At 48.7% G+C, this 22885-nt stretch overlaps 10 protein-coding genes across 10 annotated transcripts; 6 read left to right on the top strand and 4 right to left on the bottom strand.

The window, feature by feature from the left end:
• Positions 1 to 231: 231 nt before the first annotated feature.
• BKA55DRAFT_102334 (uncharacterized protein) lies at positions 232 to 1491 on the bottom strand. The gene is made up of 3 exons (XM_046184675.1): positions 1321 to 1491; positions 1094 to 1276; positions 232 to 985 (listed from the first exon to the last, which is right to left on the bottom strand). The coding sequence occupies exons 1-3, from the start codon at positions 1380 to 1382 to the stop codon at positions 667 to 669; spliced, it is 564 nt and encodes a 187-aa protein (XP_046047197.1). The 5' UTR covers positions 1383 to 1491; the 3' UTR covers positions 232 to 666.
• BKA55DRAFT_102360 (uncharacterized protein) lies at positions 1283 to 1944 on the bottom strand. The gene has a single exon (XM_046184676.1). It carries the CDS (start codon positions 1876 to 1878, stop codon positions 1507 to 1509), a length of 372 nt encoding a protein of 123 aa, XP_046047196.1. The 5' UTR covers positions 1879 to 1944; the 3' UTR covers positions 1283 to 1506.
• A 1088-nt stretch (positions 1945 to 3032) lies between these two features.
• BKA55DRAFT_102274 (uncharacterized protein) lies at positions 3033 to 6379 on the top strand. Its single transcript, XM_046184674.1, has 3 exons — positions 3033 to 4083; positions 4127 to 5568; positions 5612 to 6379. The coding sequence occupies exons 1-3, from the start codon at positions 3216 to 3218 to the stop codon at positions 6227 to 6229; spliced, it is 2928 nt and encodes a 975-aa protein (XP_046047195.1). The 5' UTR covers positions 3033 to 3215; the 3' UTR covers positions 6230 to 6379.
• A 487-nt stretch (positions 6380 to 6866) lies between these two features.
• BKA55DRAFT_541939 (uncharacterized protein) lies at positions 6867 to 7368 on the top strand (the record flags this gene model as incomplete). The annotated part of the gene is made up of 2 exons (XM_046190441.1): positions 6867 to 6912; positions 6950 to 7368. 2 exons carry the CDS (start codon positions 6867 to 6869, stop codon positions 7366 to 7368), a joined length of 465 nt encoding a protein of 154 aa, XP_046047194.1.
• An 868-nt stretch (positions 7369 to 8236) lies between these two features.
• BKA55DRAFT_575381 (uncharacterized protein) lies at positions 8237 to 9279 on the top strand (the record flags this gene model as incomplete). The annotated part of the gene is made up of 1 exon (XM_046193383.1): positions 8237 to 9279. The coding sequence occupies one exon, from the start codon at positions 8237 to 8239 to the stop codon at positions 9059 to 9061; it is 825 nt and encodes a 274-aa protein (XP_046047193.1). The 3' UTR covers positions 9062 to 9279.
• On the bottom strand, positions 9280 to 9748 carry BKA55DRAFT_575366 (uncharacterized protein). Its single transcript, XM_046193382.1, has 2 exons — positions 9558 to 9748; positions 9280 to 9515 (listed from the first exon to the last, which is right to left on the bottom strand). The coding sequence occupies exons 1-2, from the start codon at positions 9721 to 9723 to the stop codon at positions 9322 to 9324; spliced, it is 360 nt and encodes a 119-aa protein (XP_046047192.1). The 5' UTR covers positions 9724 to 9748; the 3' UTR covers positions 9280 to 9321.
• A 154-nt stretch (positions 9749 to 9902) lies between these two features.
• BKA55DRAFT_692863 (ribosomal L27 protein-domain-containing protein) lies at positions 9903 to 10739 on the top strand (the record flags this gene model as incomplete). The annotated part of the gene is made up of 2 exons (XM_046199841.1): positions 9903 to 10095; positions 10141 to 10739. The coding sequence occupies 2 exons, from the start codon at positions 9903 to 9905 to the stop codon at positions 10737 to 10739; spliced, it is 792 nt and encodes a 263-aa protein (XP_046047191.1).
• Positions 10740 to 11178: 439 nt separating this feature from the next.
• Positions 11179 to 13724, top strand: BKA55DRAFT_705307 (uncharacterized protein; the record flags this gene model as incomplete). Its single annotated transcript, XM_046200661.1, has 4 exons — positions 11179 to 11386; positions 11430 to 11819; positions 11867 to 12934; positions 12964 to 13724. 4 exons carry the CDS (start codon positions 11179 to 11181, stop codon positions 13278 to 13280), a joined length of 1983 nt encoding a protein of 660 aa, XP_046047190.1. The 3' UTR covers positions 13281 to 13724.
• BKA55DRAFT_517013 (uncharacterized protein) lies at positions 13694 to 17770 on the top strand (the record flags this gene model as incomplete). The annotated part of the gene is made up of 6 exons (XM_046188142.1): positions 13694 to 14408; positions 14465 to 15708; positions 15754 to 15907; positions 15950 to 16486; positions 16528 to 16769; positions 16811 to 17770. 6 exons carry the CDS (start codon positions 13694 to 13696, stop codon positions 17768 to 17770), a joined length of 3852 nt encoding a protein of 1283 aa, XP_046047189.1.
• Positions 17771 to 19924: 2154 nt separating this feature from the next.
• On the bottom strand, positions 19925 to 21771 carry BKA55DRAFT_541935 (uncharacterized protein; the record flags this gene model as incomplete). Its single annotated transcript, XM_046190440.1, has 8 exons — positions 19925 to 20113; positions 20147 to 20245; positions 20303 to 20450; positions 20502 to 20617; positions 20678 to 20780; positions 20852 to 21183; positions 21237 to 21296; positions 21352 to 21771. The coding sequence occupies 8 exons, from the start codon at positions 21769 to 21771 to the stop codon at positions 19925 to 19927; spliced, it is 1467 nt and encodes a 488-aa protein (XP_046047188.1).
• Between the last annotated feature and the right edge of the window lie 1114 nt (positions 21772 to 22885).

Below are 22885 nucleotides of genomic sequence, written 5' to 3'. Positions count from 1 at the left end.
TCTCCAAGATTCAAAGTGATGGTAGTCGGAGGAAGTGGCCCGAAGAGCCAATGACGCAGGGCGCGTCATGCATGGTCTGGGAACGATGTTGCCTCCGGTAGGGCTATTGCTGTCATTATTTCCGGAGCAAACATGTCTCTAGTAACACAATGGGGCATGAAGCCCCCTGGATCACCTGTTAAATTGCATGGCTTGTTGAACTGTCAAGTGTCCAAACGATCGGTGACCAAATCCCTCGATCCAGGCTTTGTTGATGGCGATGAAGTCATCTAGACTTGGGTGGGCGGGATGATCGCCGATCCATGGTGGCGGTACGTATTATGTCACCAGCTTTTGCTCCGCTGTGACGCTTCAACCACCCAGCAACGGAAGACTGCAGATACTCCGGAACAAATTGAGCGCAGCCAATGAATTTAATCGGAGGAGGCCGTAGAAGCGTTCGAAAAAGTTCCAAACAACTGAAACATTCAAATATTCGGCATCGAGATGATGAAAAGTAACTGTTGTGGCTGAGGCTGGACTAATCAGGAATCCGTATTGCTGCAGGCTGCTTGTAAGCGTCATCAAGCTATGCTCTGACAGTTGAATGAGACGCTGTTTGGCTTGGCAAAGCAATCTTGGACCAATTTAAACTTGAGATTAGTGATCAATCAAGTGTGGCGGTTATCACCAGAACGGTGTCACGCTCAAAGCTCCTTCGCGACGTGGTATCCCTTTGTAGTACGGCGCTCTGCATACAGGGCAATCATATCGTTCAATCAAAAACCAAGAAGAAAGGCATTTTGAATGAAAAGAATGCCCGCACGTATTCATCGTCAAGATGTCGTCCTTGGTTTCATCGGCTGTTGTTTGCACACTTGGACCGGGGTTGGTTTGATTTGTTGTCTCGTGAGACGTTACCGTTGAAACTTTTTCGAGAATCGGACGTGGGTCAGCGTTGACGGTATGTACTGGTTCCGGAACAAGAGGACCTATGCAGATGGGACTGAGAATGTCAGTAAGATCTAAGGAGCGGCCCGTACAAGCTACGGCCGAGAAGCATGAAAGCGGAGACAAAACTGCCAATAACTTCACCGGAAGCGGATGCACTCACCATTCACCGAACCCGGAGAGTGGAGTCTGAGCTTCAATATCGGGGGTGGGATCGGGATTCGCTTGTGGAATGGCCGTTGAGGTTGTAACGGTGCTAAGTTTTTGACGCGCATTGTCCAGTTGATTAGGTTGGGGATTGAAAACTTTCTCCGACGCTCTCCGCACGCTCATTCTGAAGCATGCTCTTTTCAAGTTAGCAGGTGGCCAATTTGACAATGGAAGACATACAAAGGACCCATGATAATGATGAAGAGAAAAAGCACGAGCAGAATGATCCCAACTGGCTCCATTTTCAGCGATGAAGAAACGGAATTGCGGTGTTTTCTGAGGGTTCAGTAGTCAAGTTGAGGAGAACCAGAATTGCCTGATAATGGTCGCGACATGTGACTGCAATTATACAGCAATCGAGACTGATTAACGTGCTTTGTAGTCGTGGCTTGCAAGCCAAAGACCTGGTTCTAGAACATCAGAAATGAGTGTTTGGTGCCGGTTCGGAATATCGCAACGGCATGGCTGTGCATCAACAGTTCTGGCCATTAATTGATGAGTATTCCGAGCCCGTGACTTTAGAGCAAATGACGAGATGGTTATTGTCTTGGCAGAGCTTGGCAAAGTGTTGCGAAGTTGATGTTTGGTCATTGAAAGCTTTGCATCGGTTGAGCGGGCAAGAGCCGACCACAATGAACCTGGAAAGCATAGGGTACCTTCCACGGTAGGAGGGCTGTAACTTCTATCGCGTACCACCGCGCCATGGTGAATAAGGAAGGACGAATAGAATGCCAACATCCTCTTTTCTCTTCTCCTACGTAAGTATTATCTTATAATACGAATAATAATTACACTTGTTAATCCTGGTTCTTTAAACATCCCAAGACTACTACGTAATTGCCGAATCTTATCTCACATATCGCGGAGACGGGAATCTGGGGATCGTTTAGACCCTGCAGAATAGGAGGTCAAGTCCGACTCCCCGATGAAGAGACCCGCTTTCCAATACGTTCATTTCTACGGAATTTGATCTAGAAACGACTTGAAGCATATCAAGCACCAACATAATGACAATCAAACGTCTCTACGAGTGCTCAAACACTTGCGCTTCTAAAAAGACCAAGAACAACTATTTCCAGCGTCAAATTATGTCATTGCCATGTGCTCTATCGAAAGAACCAGGTTGGAGGACCCCATCGACGCCAAGAAGCAAGGACCAACCACTAACGACTTTAAGCTCTTGAGATAAACTTGGCGAGCTCTGAATTGATTGCCTAACCAATGATTTACAACGCAGATAAAGATTCTTGCTTAAATCTGAGGTTGTTTAAGCCTCATATTAGTTGGACAGTGAGTCGATGCTACAGAATTTTCAGGTTATACTCGGAATAGACATCCATTACCTGTGTCACTAACTCAGGTGGCAATGTCTTCAACACTTCAAACTCTCGTCAACATCTCAACGTAACGCGGCTTACATCCTCCGACTCATCGCCTTGGCATATTACTCTGAATGCCAATCATCTCCACATATAAAAATTCTCCTCCAAATAAAATTGTTTACTCATGAGCGAGCTTGGCGCAACCTTTGTTTCGCCATGCACCTCCTGTGATGGTCACTCTTGGCACATCCACCTTCATCCACCTCATGGTTCATCGGTGTCCGACTTGGAAGGTATCTTGTTTTCGTTGATCCCCTGTGAAGGCGCAGCTTAAAAGGGCCTCGTCCCTCTTCTCTCTCGAAATTCTTCAACTCATTCCTCTTCATCAACTTTCAAAATGGGCCAGAAGAACGAAGAAGAGAAGCCTCACATCTCGGGTCAAGCCAACTCTCCGATGACGGCACCTGCTCATGCTCTTACCTTTGAGCAGGTCGCCCAGGAGCTTGATGGTAATCTCGATGATGGCCTAACTGAATCTGAAGCCAAGCAACGTCTTGAAACTTATGGTCGAAACGAATTCGGTGAACAAGAAGGTGTTCAACCTCTCAAGATCTTTATCGGGCAGATCGCAAATGCCTTGACTCTAGTAAGTTACATTCCATAGGCTTCCTTGGAGTATACTTGATAGGAAGCTTTAGAGATAACGGTAGAGTCGCTCATTTGCCCTTTGGGGGACAGGTTCTCATCCTTGCTATGGCTGCCTCTTTTGGTATCAAGTCCTGGATTGAGGGTGGTGTAGTAGCCGCAGTCATTGTGCTCAACATTGTCGTTGGCTTCCTCCAAGAGTTTCAAGCGGCCAAGACTATGGATTCTCTGCGTTCTCTTAGCTCTCCTACCGCCCACGCCGTCCGCAACGGTAACAACCAAGTTGTTGTGACTGCTGAGATTGTCCCTGGTGATATGGTTGAGCTCAAGACTGGCGACACCATTCCTGCGGATATCCGTCTTGTTGAGGCTGTCAACTTTGAAACCAACGAAGCACTTCTCACTGGCGAGTCTCTGCCCGTTCGCAAGGAGATCAACAAGACCTTTCCAGATGATACTGGCCCTGGTGATCGACTCAACGTTGCTTATAGCTCGTCTACTGTGACAAAGGGACGAGCTCGCGGCATTGTTTTCGCTACTGGTACATACACTGAGATCGGTCAAATTGCTGTTGCTCTTCGTGGCAAGTCTTCCAAGCGTCGACAGCCAAAGCGTGATGCCGAGGGTAACACCAACTTTGGTCGATGGATGCAAGCTTGGACTTTGACCGGTTCTGATGCTGTTGGCCGATTCCTTGGTGTCAATGTCGGTACTCCCCTGCAGCGCAAGCTCTCCAAGTTGGCAATCATTCTTCTCGGCACGGCTATTGTGTGTGCTATTATTGTTCTGGCAGCCAATGATTTTAGCTCGCAAAGGGAGGTCATCATTTATGCTGTGGCAACTGGTCTCTCTATGATCCCAGCTTCTCTGATCGTTGTTCTTACCATTACTATGGCTGCTGGTACCAAGCGTATGGTCCAGAGACATGTCATTGTACGCAACCTAAAGAGTTTGGAAGCTCTGGGTGCCGTAACCAGTAAGTTCCATGCGTTACTATGCAAACATAGCTAACCTTTTAGACATTTGCTCTGATAAGACCGGAACCCTTACCCAAGGTACAATGATTGTCAAAAAGGCTTGGATCCCTGGACGGGGCACATACTCTGTTGGCGCTTCCAATGAACCATTCAACCCTACCCTTGGAGATATCACCCTTACCGAAGACCAGCCCAAGAACATCAACTTCCAGAACGAAAAGTCTCAAGGTACATCGATCGACCCTGCTTCCCAACCAGCCCAAGATCCCAGCCTTGTCGAGTACCTCAATGTCGCCTCGCTTGCCAATCTTGCCACTGTCCATGAGATTGAAGGTGAGTGGCATGCCCGTGGAGACCCAACTGAGATCGCCATGCAAGTATTTGCTTCTCGATTCAACTGGAACCGTATGCGATTATCGTCCGGCGACAAGCCCCGCTGGCATGAAGTTGCCGAATTCCCCTTTGATTCCGATGTCAAGAAGATGTCCGTTATTTTCCACGACAGCGAATCTGAGAAGCAATGGGTTTTCACAAAGGGTGCAGTTGAACGCGTCTTGGCTTCTTGTCCCGTCTATGCTGCTGGTGACGAGATTCTGGAATTCACCGACGCCATCAAGGAAGATGTTTTGAGCAACATGGAGTCTCTGGCTCGACTTGGTCTTCGTGTTCTTGCTCTCGCCAGTCGAACGGATATTCCTCATGTCGAAGATAACGAGGCTGAACTTGACCGTGGACTATTTGAAAAGGACCTTGTCTTCCGTGGACTCATCGGCTTGTACGATCCTCCTCGCCCTGAATCTGCCCCTTCAGTCAGGAAATGTCACGAAGCCGGTGTCAGCGTTCACATGCTTACCGGTGACCACCCCGAAACGGCTCGTGCTATCGCTCTTGAAGTTGGTATTCTCCCTGCCAAGATGTCTGAGATCCCCAAGGATGTCGCCAAGGTCATGGTTATGGCTGCTTCAGAGTTTGACAAGCTGTCTGACGATGAGATTGATCAACTTCCCCTTTTGCCTCTTGTCGTCGCTCGTTGTGCCCCTCAGACTAAAGTCCGCATGATTGAAGCACTTCATCGTCGCAAGGCTTTCGTCGCCATGACCGGTGATGGTGTCAATGACTCGCCTAGTTTGAAGCGATCGGACGTGGGTATTGCTATGGGACAGGCTGGATCTGATGTTGCCAAGGAAGCGTCCGACATTGTCTTGACTGATGATAACTTTGCATCTATCCTTAACGCTGTTGAAGAAGGCCGAAGAATGTTTGACAACATTCAGAAGTTTATTCTACACGTCTTGGCTGAGAATATTGCCCAAGCTTGTACACTCTTGATTGGCCTGGTTTTCAAGGATAGGAACAATTTATCGGTTTTCCCCTTGGCACCTGTTGAAATTCTCTGGATCATTATGATCACATCTGGTATGCCTGATATGGGTCTTGGCTTTGAGATTGCCGCCCCAGATATCATGCAGCGTCCTCCTCAAAACGTATGTTCTCTATTGTCTTTATGATCCTTACTAACATTCTCAGTTGAAACAAGGTGTCTTTACTCCTGAACTGATGCTTGACATGGTCGTCTATGGCCTTTGGATGTCAGCCCTTTGCCTCTCCTCATTCGTCCTTGTTCTGTACGGCTTCGGTAATGGCGCTGATGACATTGGAGAGAACTGCAACAACACATACAGCGAAGACTGCAGGGTCATTTTCCGTGCTCGTTCAACAACCTTTGCATGCCTAACCTGGTTCGCCCTGTTCCTCGCTTGGGAGATGATCAACATGAGAAGGTCTTTCTTCCGAATGCAGCCCAAGAGCAAGAAGTACTTCACACAGTGGATCTACGACGTTTGGAGGAACCCTTTCTTGTTCTGGGCCATTATCGCTGGTTTTGTTACCATGTTCCCTATCATTTATATACCTGGACTCAACACTGTCGTCTTCAAACATGCTCCTATCTCTTGGGAATGGGGTATTGTTTTTGTTGAAGCTGTGCTTTTCTTCCTCGGTATTGAATCTTGGAAATGGGCTAAGCGTATCTATTTCCGCCGTCAGGCTCGTAAGTATACGGGTGGTGTTTCGGACCTGGAGACTCGCGTCTTTGGCAAGTATTACAGCATGGGTGGAAGCCGTGATGAGGAGTGGTCACAATGAGAAGAGCTCTGATTGAGGCTGGATGAACGGTATTAACCCAAAGTCTGGTAAGATGGTTGGTAAGTATCAAGCTGTCGTCAATTAGGTAGTCCACTCTGCAAGCGTGTAATCCTTAGATTAGTTAAATTGATACCTAGTTAGCAAACTCGTCCGTGATCCTGCAAAGTTAGGAATAAGTCTTTACAGTAGTCCCTGTAAGCCCACGAGCTACCAGTGATGAGTGGACGCTGATTGCCCAACCTTGCGCCTAGCTGGGTCACTTGTGGAGGTGTTTGTTGGCCTGCAGAGCACCTCAATCAATGGTAGAGGCTGTAGAAAAGGTTCTCAAAACCAAACTCATTGCTTATGATGCCAGTGCTAGCAGCCGTCACTGTTTAATAGCTTCCACTCTGATTCATGGTGCCTGCTTCACGATGCTTCTTCACCTTCGCCCGAATCCCCCTCTCTTCTATTCTTTCTCTTTCATTCTCTCTTTGCAAGAGAACATTCGACTGAGATTTGAGTCTACATTTAATCCTGTGATGCCACTGGATGAGTTGGATCGTATTTACTCGGTGAGTTTGTCAACTGCCGCAACATATAACTGCACTGATGCCCTGATGCAGGATCTACATGGACACAAAGAGCACTAATCGAAATGAGTTCGCAGCCCAACAACTACGATTTCAAATGGCGCGCCCTTGGTATGCAGAGACTTTCCAGAAGGGAAATGTATCAAAGCCTCAGCGCTGCTGGTCGTCAGCACTTTGCCTCACGCGTGGACCGCGATCTTGACGGGTTTCGCCCATGGCGCATTACAAAGCCTGCTATCAACGGATCTGTTCAAGACAAAACTCGATCGAGAGGTGGGAAGAGAAGCCTGGAGGAAAATGCAAGCTCCCAGCGGCCACACAAACAGGCTCGCAAAGAGTCCCAATCACGCCGTCACCACCACCTCAACTCATAGCGTGACTCCCGAAACGAACTTTGTGGATCTTACCGGTCCCGGAGAAGAAAAGAGTACCGTGCAGGAAGATGAAAATGAACGTTTGAGGGAGCGTGTTGAGGCTTTAGAGGCTGAGAACCGGGCTTTGAAGAGAGAGAACTCTGAGTTGAAGGACAAGCAGGCAAAGATGGTGGAGCTGCTGACAGATAAGTGAGAACAACTCACCCAAGTAGCTGGCATGCTTATCTGGACTGCATTATCTGGAGTCTGCTGGCAAAGATGCATATGCCGCTGATGGTAATGCTGGCATGAGCGGTTTACAAGATCTAGACCAAGCAAGATAATATCGTTTCATCTCATCGTAGAGATGGCCAATCATTCAAGTTTGAGTGGTTTTCGCAATGACGATTGAGGTTGCATCGCACCCAACCATTCCCCTCTAAACATTCAGCTGTGTGACGACCCCTTCATTGTGAAAATGACGTATTTTGAGGCTGGCAAGTTACGATGCTGACGATAAGATCAGATCTATTTGATGATCTCGCGACAGTACAAAGTTCATGAGAATACGACTATGATATTGTATCCTTTGAATGGCGAGATGATAATAACATCTCATTAATACATTCACGTGCGTAATCTCACGATGTTCGAGATGTTTCTTGCATCAAAGAGGGTGTACTAGAAATGGGACGACAAGGGTATTTCCGTCACATACCGTTATGCACTACTAAAACTTTTGACTGAAAAGGTTAGAATAACGGAATTAACAGAAAAATCCTTATTATCATTCATAAATCAACATCATTCGTTTTGCAACCACACGCCGTTAATCAAGGTCAGGTACGTACCAGCCCCTCCAAATCCTGGGGTCTCAGGCCACTGCGTCATTGGATCTTATAGGCTCTCCCCGCCTCTTTTACTGATGATCTGCTCACGAGCACAGGGTTTCATCTTTCAACCTGATCTCGCGACTACATCACAAGCAAACACCACGTTCAACCGCACTTAGTTCAGATACAACGCCTTGAGCTTGAGCTCTGGCTTTAACCCTTTCAACTCAAGCTTCCGACTATACCAAAATGGCTTCTGCTGTTGATTCCCCCCGGCGCACTCGCCTCCTACCCATCCTCCTCAACGACCTCGAGGTGAGTTGCCTGACGCCATTTGTGACCTCTCTAACATTTTTAGGCATCCTCAAGAACTCGTATCAGAAATCTCCTCCTACCTCGCCGAACCACGATCGTCCCGGCAGCGATAAGGAACTCACCATCGCCAACACTCAAATCAACGCTGGTCACCGTCGTTCTTCTTCTGGAGCTCGCCCTACTGGATCTCGTCGTCAATCAGGTGCCAACAATTCCATCGGAGACGTTCTCGAACCATCTCAACGACTCAAGTGGGACGAGGTAAACCTCTACCTCACGGAGCAGGAACGCTCCTCTACCATGAAGATCACAGAACCAAAGACTCCCTATGCCAAACACTACGACCCAGCCGAGGACCCGTCGGACGAAGACGAGGATCCTCTGGCGGACGCTGGTGCTCGTCTTAAGAATTCACGTCCAAGCCGTGAAGATGACATTCCGGGCCTTTCGTTGGGCGAACCGGAAGAGGAGATCCCGGACGCGGGCGCGCCGTCACCCCGCAGCGAAAAGAGCGTCCACGTCGACGACGAGAGCAGCATCGGCCACGACGCGGAGGAGGAGCTGGCAGGCATGTCTCCCGAGGAGCGTGAGAAGCACAGAAAGTTTGAACAGCTCCGAAAGAGACACTACGAAATGAAAAATGTGGCCCAGCTCCTGGGCCACCCCGAGACGCTCCCGGATGAGGATGAGGATGAGGATGACGAGGGTGAAGTGCCACCTGTGCCACAGGTACCGCGCGTGCCCAACGGTACTGCGTAGGATGTTAGGGAGACATGATGAGGGTTGTGAACTGGCTAGGGCATTAGGATGGAGTTTTGAGGATATCATTATTGGGCGTTGGCAGAGGAGGAGTGTGAGGTTATCTGATTACTCGCTCGCTTTCAAGATTCTGATGGAGACAAAGGATACATAGTCTCGTTACGTATCGGTAGAGGACAAGTTTCATTTCCTAATATTTACGGTTATCCCAGATTCTGTCTTCTGGTATCGTTCGTGGTGTTTTCGTGGTCGATTTCTGTTCACAGTAATCCCTTTCTTGCCAATTCAATCTTTCGAGCTGTTTCGCCTGGTCTGAATCCCCCACGAGAAACACAGAGACGTTGTCCTTCAGCCAATTCGAACTTTTCTTGTTGAGCATCCCAAGCGCAAGGACAGTGGTGGGGAAAGTGAACGCATGCGAGGGTATCGGGGCAGAGGTATTTATCGCAGATGGCTGAACATGTTAGCAAAGTCAAAAGATGGTAGATGCACTAACAGTTCTCGTAATTCTGCTTGTAGTGGTTCGCATCGCTTGGGTTGTTTTGCTGTTGCGCTTGATGATGCTCATGGCCTCCTTGCTGGTTAAACATTTGATCAAAGAAGCCACCAAATTGGGCATTGACCAAAGTCAAAAGAGACAGAACAGCAAAAAGGTACCGCATTTTGTTGAAGATGTATTCTACAGACCAATGATGATGTTACAGTTGGAGTTTAGGGAAGCTGTCCACATCCTTATCGATAAGCGATGACTAAGCGCAAAAACTCCATCAATTGAGGATCAAGCATTGCTAACCTCACTCAGCCCATATCGTCACGAATCGCCGGCATGAGGTTCCTCACGATGCAGCGGCCAATATTGGCTGCTGTGGCTAGTCTGTCCAGGCCGGCTTTTACACCTATTACTCCTCTGGGTGTCCAATTGGCCAATTCCCTCGTTCAAGGTCATCGATTTGCCTCGGTCAAGTCACAGGGAGCATACAAGAAGAAGCCCAAGAGGGGTATTCCAAAGAAGCTTGGTGCAAAGCGTACAGGAGGTATGTTTACGCTGAGTGGGTTAACTGGACTGGGCTGACTTGCAGATCAATTCGTCATTCCCGGAAACATCCTCTACAAACAGCGCGGTACACATTGGTGGCCTGGAGAGAACTGCATCATGGGTCGAGATCATACCATTCACGCAATGGCAACCGGATACGTCAAATACTACCGCGATCCCTCACTACATCCCGACCGCAAATACATCGGTGTAGTTTTTGACAAGAACGACAAACTACCATATCCCTTGCACGCCCAACGCAAGCGAAAACTAAACATGACGGCCTACCCGATCAAAGAAGTCGTCGCCAAGCCCGAGATTTCTCCCTCTGGAATTCCCTTCCAGGTCAACCGTGTCGAAGCGGGCGAACCAGACAGATTGCTCAAGCTGCGAAAGGACTACAGCTACCGTGAAGATAACTGGGCTATTGGAAAGTTGGCCAAGACGACGGGCCTCAAGACCAAGAGATTCAGGACGCGAAAGCAGTGGTTCAGACATAGACGATGGAGAAGGGAGAGGGAGCTTGAGGGACAGAGAAAGGCTGAGCAGAAGAGGGCTGAGAGTGGTGGGGAGATTAAGGCTGTCAAGATGATTAGCCAGAAGCAAGCCAAGAAGGCGAAGAAGGCTTCAAAGAAGAAATAGGTCATTAGATATGGAATAGGCTGTAGAATAGCTGTTGGACAAGTGTATGTATAGCTGTACATTATGAGACACATGCCGAAATCATGAATCACTGCAGTAGAAGTGAACCTGAAAATAGATTTGTTTGTTAAATGCTCAAATGGTATTGATCGTTCAATTGTGATAATACTGCGCTGATGGGAGTTGGAGGTTGTTGGAGGGGAGGTATTTCACACCTTATTTCTGCAGCGAGGTACATCAGACCCTAGCCGCGCTATAACCTCATTCGCGTCGGCGCGTCTCCAATTCACTTTCATCATCAGCTTCACTCGCTTCTATCTTTGTTTCATCTCAACGTGTGTAACCCGACTTGGGCTTCTTATTCACTCCTTCATTTCACTTTCACATTCCGTCTCTTTAATTCGCCCATGGGAACCTACAACAAATGCTTGGCCCTACAATGTCCGGCAGTGATGACCCTTCAATGATAAAGAGCACAAGCTTTATACCTTGGAATCCAGCCCTCAAAGCCAACGTCAACATTCCGGAACCTTCACGTATCGTCAGCAACATTGCCGGAAACGCAGCCGTTAAAGCTTCAGCGGCTGGTATCCTATCAAGTAACCCTCGAATTCAAGCAGCTCAGTCTGAGTGGGAACGTAGACAGGGTACGTTTCTTTCTAGGTCTCATTCATTATCTGACATGACCAGCACAATACCTCTCACAGGCTTCTACAGGACCATCTAGAGCGTCTCGAATGATCCCTCAAAAGAGAAATTCCCCCTCGGACGTTCTCCCCAAAAGGACTCCCGCTGATTACGCACGTGCTCGTGAAGCTGCATGTCGCTTTACGGAAGACGACGTTGCTAGACAATTAGCAGAGATTAATAGTGCAGCTATCAAGAAGAGCGCCATGTATCCTTCATCTCAATCTCCGGTGGTTTCTCTCACCGGGGCCGAGTTACTCAAAAAGTACACTGGTCAAGGGACACCATCACCAACCCCAGCACCAGCAGGATCGCCAGATTTTCCAGTACCTGATGCTCGATTGGAAGCAATCATCATGGCTGAACCTGGTCGAGCCTACAGCATATATCCTCGTAGGTCCTCGAAATCAACATGCATCGAGCTGCTCTAACATACTCAGTCCCCGAAGGTGGCACTGTCTCTGCTCGCGGGGCACTTATTCCAGCAAACTACAAACTTCACGATGACCCTGAACTTCCATTCGTATGTCCTGTGCGAGATTGCCGCCGCGTGTTTGGCAAGCTCAATGGTCTTGGTGGACATTTTGGCGCTGGGCATTGTTCGACGACATTCAATGATAACGGAGACGGCACATTGTCCAAGGTCGGCAGCTATCAAAAAGATGGCCCTGGAGGTACACCTGGAATCATTGTTTCCAGAAACCCACTCCCTCCTGATGCGCCACCTCCAGTTGATCCAGGATTGTCTGTATTTGCTTCATTCCAACAAAACCGCGTATCTCGAGCTGCCGAACAGGAGAGAAAGACAACACGTTCACAGGATCCTACCTACCGGCCTCAAGCTATGCAAGAATCGGATGTTAAACAATATCTTCACCAACACCTCAGTCCAGCACAAAAGTCTCACCAACGAGAAGACATCGATTTCATGTTGACATTGCCTCGCAAGCGTGACTTGCCTGAGAGTTGGAAGCATACCCACAGGGGGAGCAACCTGGACATCACTCATTATTCCTGTGCATTGGCATATCTCACAGGCACAGTTGTGGTTGGTAGCGAGCAGTGCACAGTTAATACCACTCGACCATCTGCACGACTATCACAACCCTGCATCGCTCTCCCGCTTGGCATGTCTGTATCAGCGAAGCAAGCATTTTCTGCTCTAGAGTCTTGCGTGGGATGTAGATATTGGTGTCATCTGCAACGTCGCTCAAACGGTTGTGACTGGTGTCCTGAGCCAAAACTGAGACGAGGGGCTTCTGGTTCATCGAGATCATCTTCTTCTGAGGAATTGAACCCCTCGATGGATCTCGATGATTTTGAAGGTGTCAGAACCGTGACCGAGGTCCAACCAAAGCGAAGAAAAAGACGTTCCTCTGGGAACGACGTTGGCATAAAAGACCAAACGGCAGTTGCCATTATCAGCAGACCTGAAATGGGCGTTGAATTGGAAATGGAGGATTGGGAGGTTGCTCCAGGAAGAATAAAGGATGAATCTTCCTCAGACAGTGAGTTTCCCGTTGATTGTGAAGCCTAGCTAACATATCAGACGTCGCCTTTTCCAACTCGTATCTCACCAGTGGTCAGCCCGTCACTGTTTCCGAGGACGTCAGCTTCAACGTCATGGTCCTCAAACCCGGTAGCGCCAACCATTGGACTGTTGAAGACGACAAACTGCGAACATGTTCCGTCGCGTCAGGAAAGGTTCGGGTCACGATGAACGAAAAGACATTTAATCTTGGTCCCAACGGCATGTTTGTTGTCAGACCCGGACAGACGTGCAAGGTTGAGAATCGACTTTACATAGATTCTGTGGTGCACTGCACTACTATTGGGGATTTTTCACTGCAGTAAAGGCGCTTGGTTCGGATACATACATTTTGATTGGAGTTGAGCGCGCATTTCGGCATCGCATATTGACATATGCTATTTATCAACGGCATTTTGGAAGCATTTGGTCTGGGATGGGTTGAAACGGGTTAGCAGTCATCGGGATGGTTCAGGTGGTGCAGTCATTTGACTAACCTTGTCTCAGATAGCCCCACGCTATGGGATCTACGGAGTCAGCCTACAGAGATAATATTAGCACATCAACAATTGATATGGGAATCGGATATTATTTTGAGGATGGATCTTTGTCACGAGCAAGGCTAAGCCAGGCAGATGTCTTTGTGCGGATGACTCGGAGTGACTGTTGAGTGATATGAATACCGATGATACTTCTGAACAAAACCATCTGGTTTATGACTTTTTCGATTCACGTTCTCATGTCTCAAGCCTCTCGACCAAAACTCCCCAGGCAAAGACGCCGGGAAAATTATAGGACTCACACTGTTGATATGGATCCAGTGGACTCACCTGAGCTAGAACTCAGCAATGACAAGGACTCGGTTCATGTAAACCCAGGGAGTCCCCCAGGTCAACTGCCGCCACTGAGTGATTACACGACGAGGAAAGAACCCGAAGGGAAGATTAGTGAAGAGTCAACAGAAAAAGAAGATGTGGTGTCAAAGGCCAGATTCATTATCGACCCAGAAGGAGAACTCACACATGATCAAACAACTGTCGACATTGTAACTGTTCCGTGTCCCGGAGCAGATCCTCTTCGAACATGGAGTCGCGATGGTCTCATGAGTCGATACTATGGGGCGTTATCTATGCGCGACGCGGAAGGTGCAGCGTCTGATGCTGATCGACCAGCTCCATCGTGGGTTCGACAAGGACTTCGCCGTGAAGCTGACCGAGCACGGATTTTGTTGTATGAGCATCCATCAACAAATGAGGATACGAGGCTGAGTACCCTGGCTGATGCATTGTTGGAGGAGTTGGGAAAGTTGAGAAAACGAGAGAAGCAGACAAGACCGGTTGTGTTTGTGGGGCATAGCATTGGTGGTATTATTGTCAAGATGGTGTTGACAAAGGCGAGCAGAGATCCATCGTATGAGGGTATCTACAGGCAGTGCTATGGTGCTGCATTCTTCGGTAAGTGAACCAGCTCTGGTTTACCCATGCTAACAGAATAGGCACTCCTCATCAAGGATCAAGTTATTTTGCCATGCCGAGTCTTGCAACTGGTATTCAGAATCTGCTTCAGCTGTCAGCTCCTATTCCAACATCAATAACCGATGATCTTCGCGTGGGAAACACTCTTCTTACCCAACTGGACGACGACTTCAAATCCATAGCGCACGACTTTCGTATCTGGACGCTGTATGAGACCATCGACTCTCGCCTTTCAGGCAACTCTGGAGATGTCTACTTCACCGCGCCACTAACCTCGATCAAGTCTGCTATTCTTGGTATGCGACAAGAGACCATTCTCCCACTTCAGAGTGATCATGCCAATATTGCTTCTTTCGGGCGGCATAATGTGCACACCATGCGCCTATTTCTGAAGCAGTTATCTGCTCTCATCGGACGTGCAGATGAGTACTCTCGTGAAGATGGAAATTGGTCGCTGAATCTCGAGCAAAAGGTCAACGTCGAGGTTCACGGATTCTTTGAAGATCCACCAGGTCCATTGGATGTAGCCACAATTCGAGCTTGGTCTACACGACTGCCACTTCGAGATTTCTTGAGAAAGGGACCAGAGGAGTGTTTGGCTGAGAGGTTGAATGAAGTCGAGGCGGTTGACGAAGGGAGGTTCTTGAGGAATCGAGGGAAAACGACGATGCTGCCGACCGAGAAAGTCGCTGATGAAACACATGACAACCCTCTTGGGATCTCGCAAGGATCTGTCCAGGCGTCTCCTCCTGCATCTCCTATTATACGGCCTGTTGATGCGGAAAAGACAAGATCAGAGTCAGCACCTCAGGCGGGAGCAAGATCTCCCGTCACACCATTATCGCCAGCAGCAATATCACCACCAACACACTACTCAACACCAATGCGACGTCCTTCACCACTTATTCGTGCCAACTTTGAGCAAGATTTGGCTGTCGATCGTCTATCACCTCCTCCGCGTGGGCGAATGGGTAGATCTCTGAGTAGATCTGTCAGCATGGGAACTCAAGCCTCACAATACGAGTACAAAGACTTTCCTCCATTCTCGCAACGCAGTCGAAGCACCATCGAGGGCTTCAGTGATGATGACGATATCGATTCGTCTCCGAGACTGCCAGAAGCGATCGTTGCTATCCGAAAGGCTGCTAATAATGGTGAGAGGAGAGCTAGTGAGACAGTAATCGTGGATGAAGTGCCTGTTGCGTTTTCGAAACCTCAAATGGAAACCCGCAAGTTTATGTGGGTTCATTTACCATATAATAATCCTAGCTGGGTGACGGTATGCCATTTGATGAAGTTGACTGAGCATGACTGACTTTAGTAGAAAATATTCGAGACCTTGCAGACAACGAACAATCGCAACTATGCTCCTCTGTTCAACAATGACTTTTGGGCGACGAGGCATTCTCGAGGGCGACACTCTCAGCACTATGCGTACTTTGCAAAGCCGGGCTGCTACTTTTCAGCTCCTCGGCACAGTAAGTTGGCTCCTCAACTTGTAAACCGAGCTAACCGTGCAGTGTCACCTCGAGGTCGATCTTCGAAACAGTCTTCGATATCGCCCAGGCCAGAAGGGGGGATTTACACCTGTCTCTTCCTCCCGTATCTTCACTTTGACTCGTACAAACGACTCATTCGCCGACGTGAACTTATCATTCAGCGACTTGGCCACGGGCGAGCCAGACCTGTTCCCGAGTCTGTGGCAAAGTCTGATTCTCTTGAATCGCAGGTCATCTGGGAGTTTTTGGGCCACGATCCACCCCTCAACTGTCGACGAACACTAGATCAATACGGATATCCATCGTTGAGGGACACTCGGTCGCGAGATGATGATCAGATGCTGTATAAACTGACAAAGGAACGGAAATTTGCTCCCGGTTTGGGCCCGGGACTTCATGGACAAATGTCGAATAGTAGCTCTGGTAGTAGTGGGAGTGGTAGTCGACGATCCAAGACAAGTAGCCAGGATGGGGATAATGAGGAGGATTCCGAGGAAGCCATACTCAATGGCAATGTTCTCATGGTGGATCAGCTGTGGCTTTGGGCCATTGACTCTCGTACGTCGTATATCCCTGCAGTGAGCTTAGCTGACCTTCAGATACCCTACTCTCCTTCTTCCCGAGGCGTGAGGGTGATGCCATTGAAGGGCCTCTGTATCAGCAGGCAGATCTTCGCGACAGCATCTTTAACGAAGTCAACGTCGATCTCACCCGGCAATGCGAAAATGCTCTGGACCTAGCGGCATTAGCAGTCCTCCATGCTGTTACAGTTCTCCTCGACAGATCTTCGCACCCAGACCTCGAAGTGTTTCGAATATTTGAAGAAGCCATCAGCGTTCTCGTAAGTTACCCTCACCTCGTGTAACTCGTGCTAACCTTTAGACCGAAAAACTCACCTCCTCGCTCAAAACATTCCGTGCCGAAGGATTCCGTGATAAAGCATCGGCATATGAACCAGTTGAGAACAAAGCTCGTTCCATCAGAGCACGCCATAAAGCCGAAGGCCGCAGATCAGAAGAGGATAACCGGGACAACACATCCGCCCTCCTTGAACTTCGAGATATCGAGGATGAGCTGCTTATTCTGGTCCACCTGTTTGAACGTCAGTCTAAAGTCGTCAGCTCCATACTTTCCACTTACACTCGTCCGGAACTTCGCGATCGCACTGCAAACGGAAGACTGTTCCTTAGTGAAGCGATCAAGAAGGTCTCGGAGTATACACACCAAGCTCAAGAGATGATCCAGAGAGTCCGGAGTACGCGAAACGACTACGACAAACTTCTTCAGATGGTTCAGCGACAGGCGCAGGTTGATGAGGTACGGCTGAGTAGGCTTCATGCTGACCTTGCAAGTGCACAAAGTCGCAGTGTCATGATTTTCACCACATTTACAGTTATATTCCTTCCGTTGACCTTCTTTACCGGTCTCTTCGGCATGAACACACAAGAATGGGGTGGTGAGAATAACTTGTCACTCAGGACCATCGGCACAATCTCTTTGCCCGCTAGTTTCGCCCTTGTTGTCTTTTCTCTCGTGGCAGCCTTTAGCACAAATGCTCGACTTCTGATCAAATGGCTTGCCCATGTCTACCGACACATGATGTCCTGGGTGTGGAGAACACTGTGTAAACCTGCTGCCGCGAGGGTTGCCGATATGCTCCCACAACGAAATGAGCGACAGAGGGAAGAGAGGGATTCAAGAAGTGGGAAGAGAATGTTGAGAGAGGAAATGAGTGACTTTTGGGAAAGACATCGATTAGAGAGGGATGGAGGATACACGGTTCCCGAGAAGAATAAGATGACGGTAGTGAGTGGTAAGAGTAGTTGGAGAAAGATGAAGTAGACGGTACCATTGTGATAGTACTGATTGTTCAACCTATCTTACTCGCTTCTCCCTGTGAAATCGGGAACTGTGCTGCCAAATTAGCTGCTGAATACGCTTGCTCGTCGGAAAAGGCTTTGATGCTTATCTCAAACATCCATCGATCCGTTACCAGGATACCCCAGTCTCGCACTAGAGCTGCACATCATCCGGGAGCTAATCAGCCGTCAAGACAGGGGTAAACTTACAAGATCCTAGTCAACGCATCACATCACCTCATGATTGACGAATAGCTGAGACTGATTCATGTCAGGAAAAAGCAAAGAGACCATCTGCCCGGGGTTTTCCGTGTATTTCTGTTTCAGAATGGAGGGATAGAGGATAGAGGATAGAGGATGATGAGTTGGCAGCCTGCAGATAGGGATATAATGCCGCAGCATCTCAGCTGACCTGGAAGATTTCTAGTTTCCCTCTCACTTGTGCCCTGTTAAAGGTCAGTTTGGAGCATACCTCTTCCATCACTCATGTCAACAATGGCCGAATCCCCTCGCTATGCAATGGGCACACAGTCCTCTCAACGACGAACCAGTCCCATTCGTAAGGGACAGCCAGAACGTCCTAGTACTCCAACCCGTCGACCAACGACACCCACCCTCGGCCGCCGTCCTACAACTCCAACTCTGGGCCGTCGGGGCTCCAACGCTTCTCTTGGTCGTCAGGGATCGAATGCTACTCTCAACCGGCCTGCCACTCCCACTGCAACGGAGATCGCAGATGGCGATCCTGTGAAAATCAGCCAAGTCGCTGGTCCAAAAACCGGTCCAGCGCCGGGAAGCCCAGAGACTCCAGCACGGATCTTACCTGCTATCCCTGAGAGTCCTCTTGCTATGCCATCGCCTCGTTCGCGACAAGTTTCTCGTGCTGGCATCACGCCTCGCTCTCGACAGGTTTCGACGACTGATGCAGCTCCTCGTTCACGTCAGGTCTCGCAGACTCTACCGGCTCCAGAGGTCGATCGTACTCCAGGTGTCGCCAATGCTCCTCTTGTCAGAACGACACCGGGTGTAGGTCGCGTGCCCAAAGTTCGATCGACTCCCAATGCTGCACTTATTCCTACTGTTCGATCTCTGATGGGTAGCACTATCATTCCGTCAGTGGTAAAGACTCCTCGAATTGCAAAGACCCCAGCGGTGGCATCTCCTCCTGTTCTCGCTCCTAGGCCCAAGCCTACTCCTATCCCTATCGTCGTGCCGATTTCTGTGGCTGGGGGTGCACCTGAAGTTGCTCCTGGGCCTTCTGCTGCTCCTTTACCGCTGCCAGCACCTCTGCCAGTTATTGCACTGGTACCTATCATCGCTAGGGCTCTGGCTACTGCTCTCGCGCCACGTGTTTCCGATGCTCCCAAGGCTGCTCGACTACCTTCGACTCGAGAAGCCCCCAAGTCGACGCTAGCTTCAAGGTCAGCAAAAGGTCCCAAGGCTTTACCGCCGCATCCCACTAGACTCCTCCTTGGTCAGGCGTAAAGTCGAGCGCCGGTAAATAGAAGCTCTGCAGGGTATGCCTATTAAATAGTTCGAAGGAAAGCTACTGTGTCAGCTGGCGTCTCTCATTAAAGCTCACCTGGCCTCCTCCATATGTATAGGTGCTTCACGAATGGCCTCAGGCATCAATTGGCAAACCTATATAGCCCAAACAACAAGAACTGTACAGTAAGCTCAATACAAGTATTGGAAATTGACCTTTGAAGATGAAAAGAATCCTAGCCACAGCTTGCAAATGTATACCCCTGTAGCTTTGGCAACTGTGGCCCCCGCATGTCCTGGTCCTTCCTCCCTTTGATGAACATGGGTGAGCTGCGTACATTCTGACATTACCTGGGCTACGGGGTTCAAAGGACGATCAAACCAATGAGAGAGGGCATCAGTGATATTCTGAGGGTAAAGGGTAATCTGCCATTATTGCATTGGTGGCTTTCATCACGAGGGCACATCTGTGGAATATACACATTCTTCAACCTCGCTCATATTGGCAATCTTTAAAACTACCTAGACTGAATGAAAGACATGGTCAGATAAACCTCGGTATGTATACCAATATCTGCTTCCATTACGACCAATTCTTATGTTGACAAATACCTAGACATGGGATCTAGGTATAACGAAAGGTAACCACCGCTCAAACTTCCCAATTGTGCTCGACTTTCACCGAGCTCTGCTGAACACCACCATAGAGCAGCGAGAATTCCATCTTGGCCCCGTCCCATATAAATTCGATCTGCAAGGGTGCCTTGAGATCGGCATTCGTGTCGGACTTTAACCCAACATCAACGGTCTTCCAGCTGAGTCGACAGACATCTTGATGGGGCTAGCCTGCATTCTGCTGCTGTTTGCGACAAACACGGATATTGAAGACGTCGCTTCTAGCGGGATCATCGGCCGAGAGAGCTTCTGCTGGTAGAAGTCGCAGATTAGGGCTGGTAGCGTCAAGAGATTCATTCTGTTTGAAGGATTGTTAGTGACATATTAATAGCATGCACCTGAAAGAAATACTAACTTCACGAACAAGCCAGAAGACTGAGTTGCCGTCGCTAGCACGCACTCCCCAGCTCGCCCGTGCGATTCTAGAGGTTACCAGGACCGGTTGCTGATTCGTCTGCGCTTGGAGAGCCTGGATAACGGCTCCCTGGGACACTGCATTCCACCTTCATGGCACGGTCAGTTATTCTGAGTTTAAGGCAGGGTGGGAGAGTTACCCTTTTCTGTTTGGATAGTCGAGGATGTTAGTGGTGGGAGACACTCTGTTGACTGTCTGCGTAATCTTTTGTCGCAGGTAGGCATTCTGGCCGAAACCTCCAGCCACAATGAGGTGCTGGTGATCATCATGTTAGTGGGCGTCGCTCAATACGGGCTTTGCAGGCATTTCACTCACCGACACATCCTTCGATGGGGAGATGGAGACTTTGTTCACCTCCATTTCAATCAGGCTTATGATCTTTCCCACGATAGGGTCAAAGATCGAAGCAAGTTCACACCTGAATTCACCGTTAGCATGATGTATGTCTGTTGCAGCCCATAAGACATCACTCGAGTCTCAGTCACTTACTGGGTGAAAGTGATATCGACTTCTTGGCCAACGGGCATTCTTTTCTGGCGGCTCGCAGCCCATTTAGTAGGCAGGTCGATATGCTTGGTCGGGTAACTGTCACTAAAGTACACCTTCATGTCCAGTTCCCAGTGATTATAGACTATACGGTGAAAATCACTCTCTGTCAGGGCCTGGAACGCCCGGGGGGAGGTCATCTTCTCGACCTTGTCCTTTAGAAGTTGCATAAACGCATCGTCTAGGAGGCACACCCCGGCAAGGATACATTGCCCTGGAAGTACCTCCTTCACACGGAAGGGGTGAACGGAGCTTATTTCATAGGAGGCCGTGTCCTTGAGGGTGGATGAGCACCAAACAAGAAAGCTTAGGGTGACGGAAAACTTACAACGGTACCGCCGCCACAGTCGCAAACGATGAGAATCTGTCCAGGTTCAAGGATGGAGCTCTGGGAGCGTGTTAGGCATAAACGGATAACTGCGAGCATGGAAAGTTCCTCTTACTTGTGGCTGTTGTAGGTAGTATGCTGCGGAAAAGAATGCCAGAGCCGCAGCCTCTGGCTCTGCAACAAACTTGGGAGCTAGCTCCACTTTCTTATTGAGGATACCTGCTTCATGGAGGGCTTTATGCATCATTTGACGAGCATGGCTAGGCCAAACAACAGGAACAGTGACTGTTATCTGGATATAAGGGTCGGGGATCACTTTTTGAAGATCGTCATAGAAGACTTCCCAAATCTTGCTAATGTACTGCGCTGTAGCGTTGATGGCTGTAATACTCATAGCTTCCCGGCTATTGTTTAATTCAATAAACTTGGGTGAGTTTCGTACATCCGATGGTAGGTCATCACGATGTAGCAGGCTAAGCTTGAACCATTCGAGATTCAAACCAGAAACCTCAATTGTGGTCGGGACTTTGTACATGTGGTTGTTGGAAACTGTCCATGAGAAGGAGACTGGTCGGTTCAGTTCTTCGGTCAATTCCGCATATGAGATTCCAGAAAACCTACAGAGTCGAGTGAGTAAGTGAGTGTTAAAAGTTGTGTGGTATAACACCCATGAAACTTACGTCGTTCCGAAGTCTAAACCGACAATGACGCGGGTTTTACTCCCGGATTCGGGTAAAATCTTTGAAGAGCCATATCTCTATGACTCTTCAATAAATACAAGTAGAAATTAGCTTTATGAAGAACATCAACAAGTCTGAAAAAGTAAAGCTGGATGAAAAGCTCCAGCGTTTGACGCGGCAGGAGATGAGGGAGCTTAAGTAACACCGGCCTTATGAGTACCCCAGGAACAGAAGCCTGGCGGGCAGTACAGCCCATGTATGACTTATCCGATACATCGTAATCTAGACATTTTGCCCTGCTGTGCACGGCAGGACTGAAGATACGATAGGCAACGATATGACTAGTCACGCATCGAAGGGACCATTACAAGGTATCAATAGAACGAAATGTCGGTCAATCCCAATAGTTTCCGTTGTGATACAAGGCAGAGAGAAAAAGGAGACTTGGCTGGTCAGCGTATTCCAAAACAGCCACTCGTGAGGGCATCTTTAACGGAAACTTGCTTGGATACCCACCTCACGGCTGGAAGCTACATTAGCTCAGTTACATGTCCTGAGCTACACGGTTCAAAACAAGACAATCAAGCCAATGAGAGACGGCATATGTGATATTGCGAAGGGGAAAGGCCATCATCCGGGAGGCACGGGCTGTATGAATAGAGAGTTGGCGTTTCTTTGTCTAAGATGCCACCAATAACGAAACAAGTCCCATCACCCCCTTTTAGTATAATTACAAAAATAAAATGAAAAGTGAAAGATTCATCGACAAGCTTGTTGCTCACCTCTCTAATCCAGCTGATGCTAGTCTCTGGTTGCCTCTCGTCCATACAGCAGACGATCAACAGAGCCGAAACTATCCCAGCAGAGGCGTTGTTTGTCCAGCCACACACGGACGGCTTACCCGCTTGTCATACATAGAAACTCACTCCTTTATCTGACAGTCTGTGGTGATTGGTGCTGTACTCTTGT

The sequence above is a fragment of the Fusarium redolens genome, assembly GCF_020744475.1.
Source record: "Fusarium redolens strain MPI-CAGE-AT-0023 chromosome Unknown BKA55scaffold_12, whole genome shotgun sequence".
NCBI classification, from domain to species: domain Eukaryota; kingdom Fungi; phylum Ascomycota; class Sordariomycetes; order Hypocreales; family Nectriaceae; genus Fusarium; species Fusarium redolens.
The sequence above is the reverse complement of the archived record's forward strand: the minus strand, read 5'-3'. Positions and strand labels throughout refer to the sequence as shown.

Excerpts from the sequence above, each read along its gene's own strand:
- BKA55DRAFT_102334 (XM_046184675.1), bottom strand. The coding sequence starts at position 1,382 with ATGGAGCCAGTTGGGATCATTCTGCTCGTGCTTTTTCTCTTCATCATT. Across the intron at positions 1,277-1,320 it reads ATCATTATCATGGGTCCTTT|AGCATGCTTCAGAATGAGCG; the intron begins GTATGTCTTCCA and ends TAACTTGAAAAG. Across the intron at positions 986-1,093 it reads CTCTCCGGGTTCGGTGAATG|TCCCATCTGCATAGGTCCTC; the intron begins GTGAGTGCATCC and ends TGACATTCTCAG.
- BKA55DRAFT_102360 (XM_046184676.1), bottom strand. The coding sequence starts at position 1,878 with ATGTTGGCATTCTATTCGTCCTTCCTTATTCACCATGGCGCGGTGGTA.
- BKA55DRAFT_102274 (XM_046184674.1), top strand. The coding sequence starts at position 3,216 with ATGGCTGCCTCTTTTGGTATCAAGTCCTGGATTGAGGGTGGTGTAGTA. Across the intron at positions 4,084-4,126 it reads AGCTCTGGGTGCCGTAACCA|ACATTTGCTCTGATAAGACC; the intron begins GTAAGTTCCATG and ends CTAACCTTTTAG. Across the intron at positions 5,569-5,611 it reads TGCAGCGTCCTCCTCAAAAC|TTGAAACAAGGTGTCTTTAC; the intron begins GTATGTTCTCTA and ends TAACATTCTCAG.
- BKA55DRAFT_575366 (XM_046193382.1), bottom strand. The coding sequence starts at position 9,723 with ATGCGGTACCTTTTTGCTGTTCTGTCTCTTTTGACTTTGGTCAATGCC. Across the intron at positions 9,516-9,557 it reads CAAGCAGAATTACGAGAACT|CCATCTGCGATAAATACCTC; the intron begins GTTAGTGCATCT and ends TAACATGTTCAG.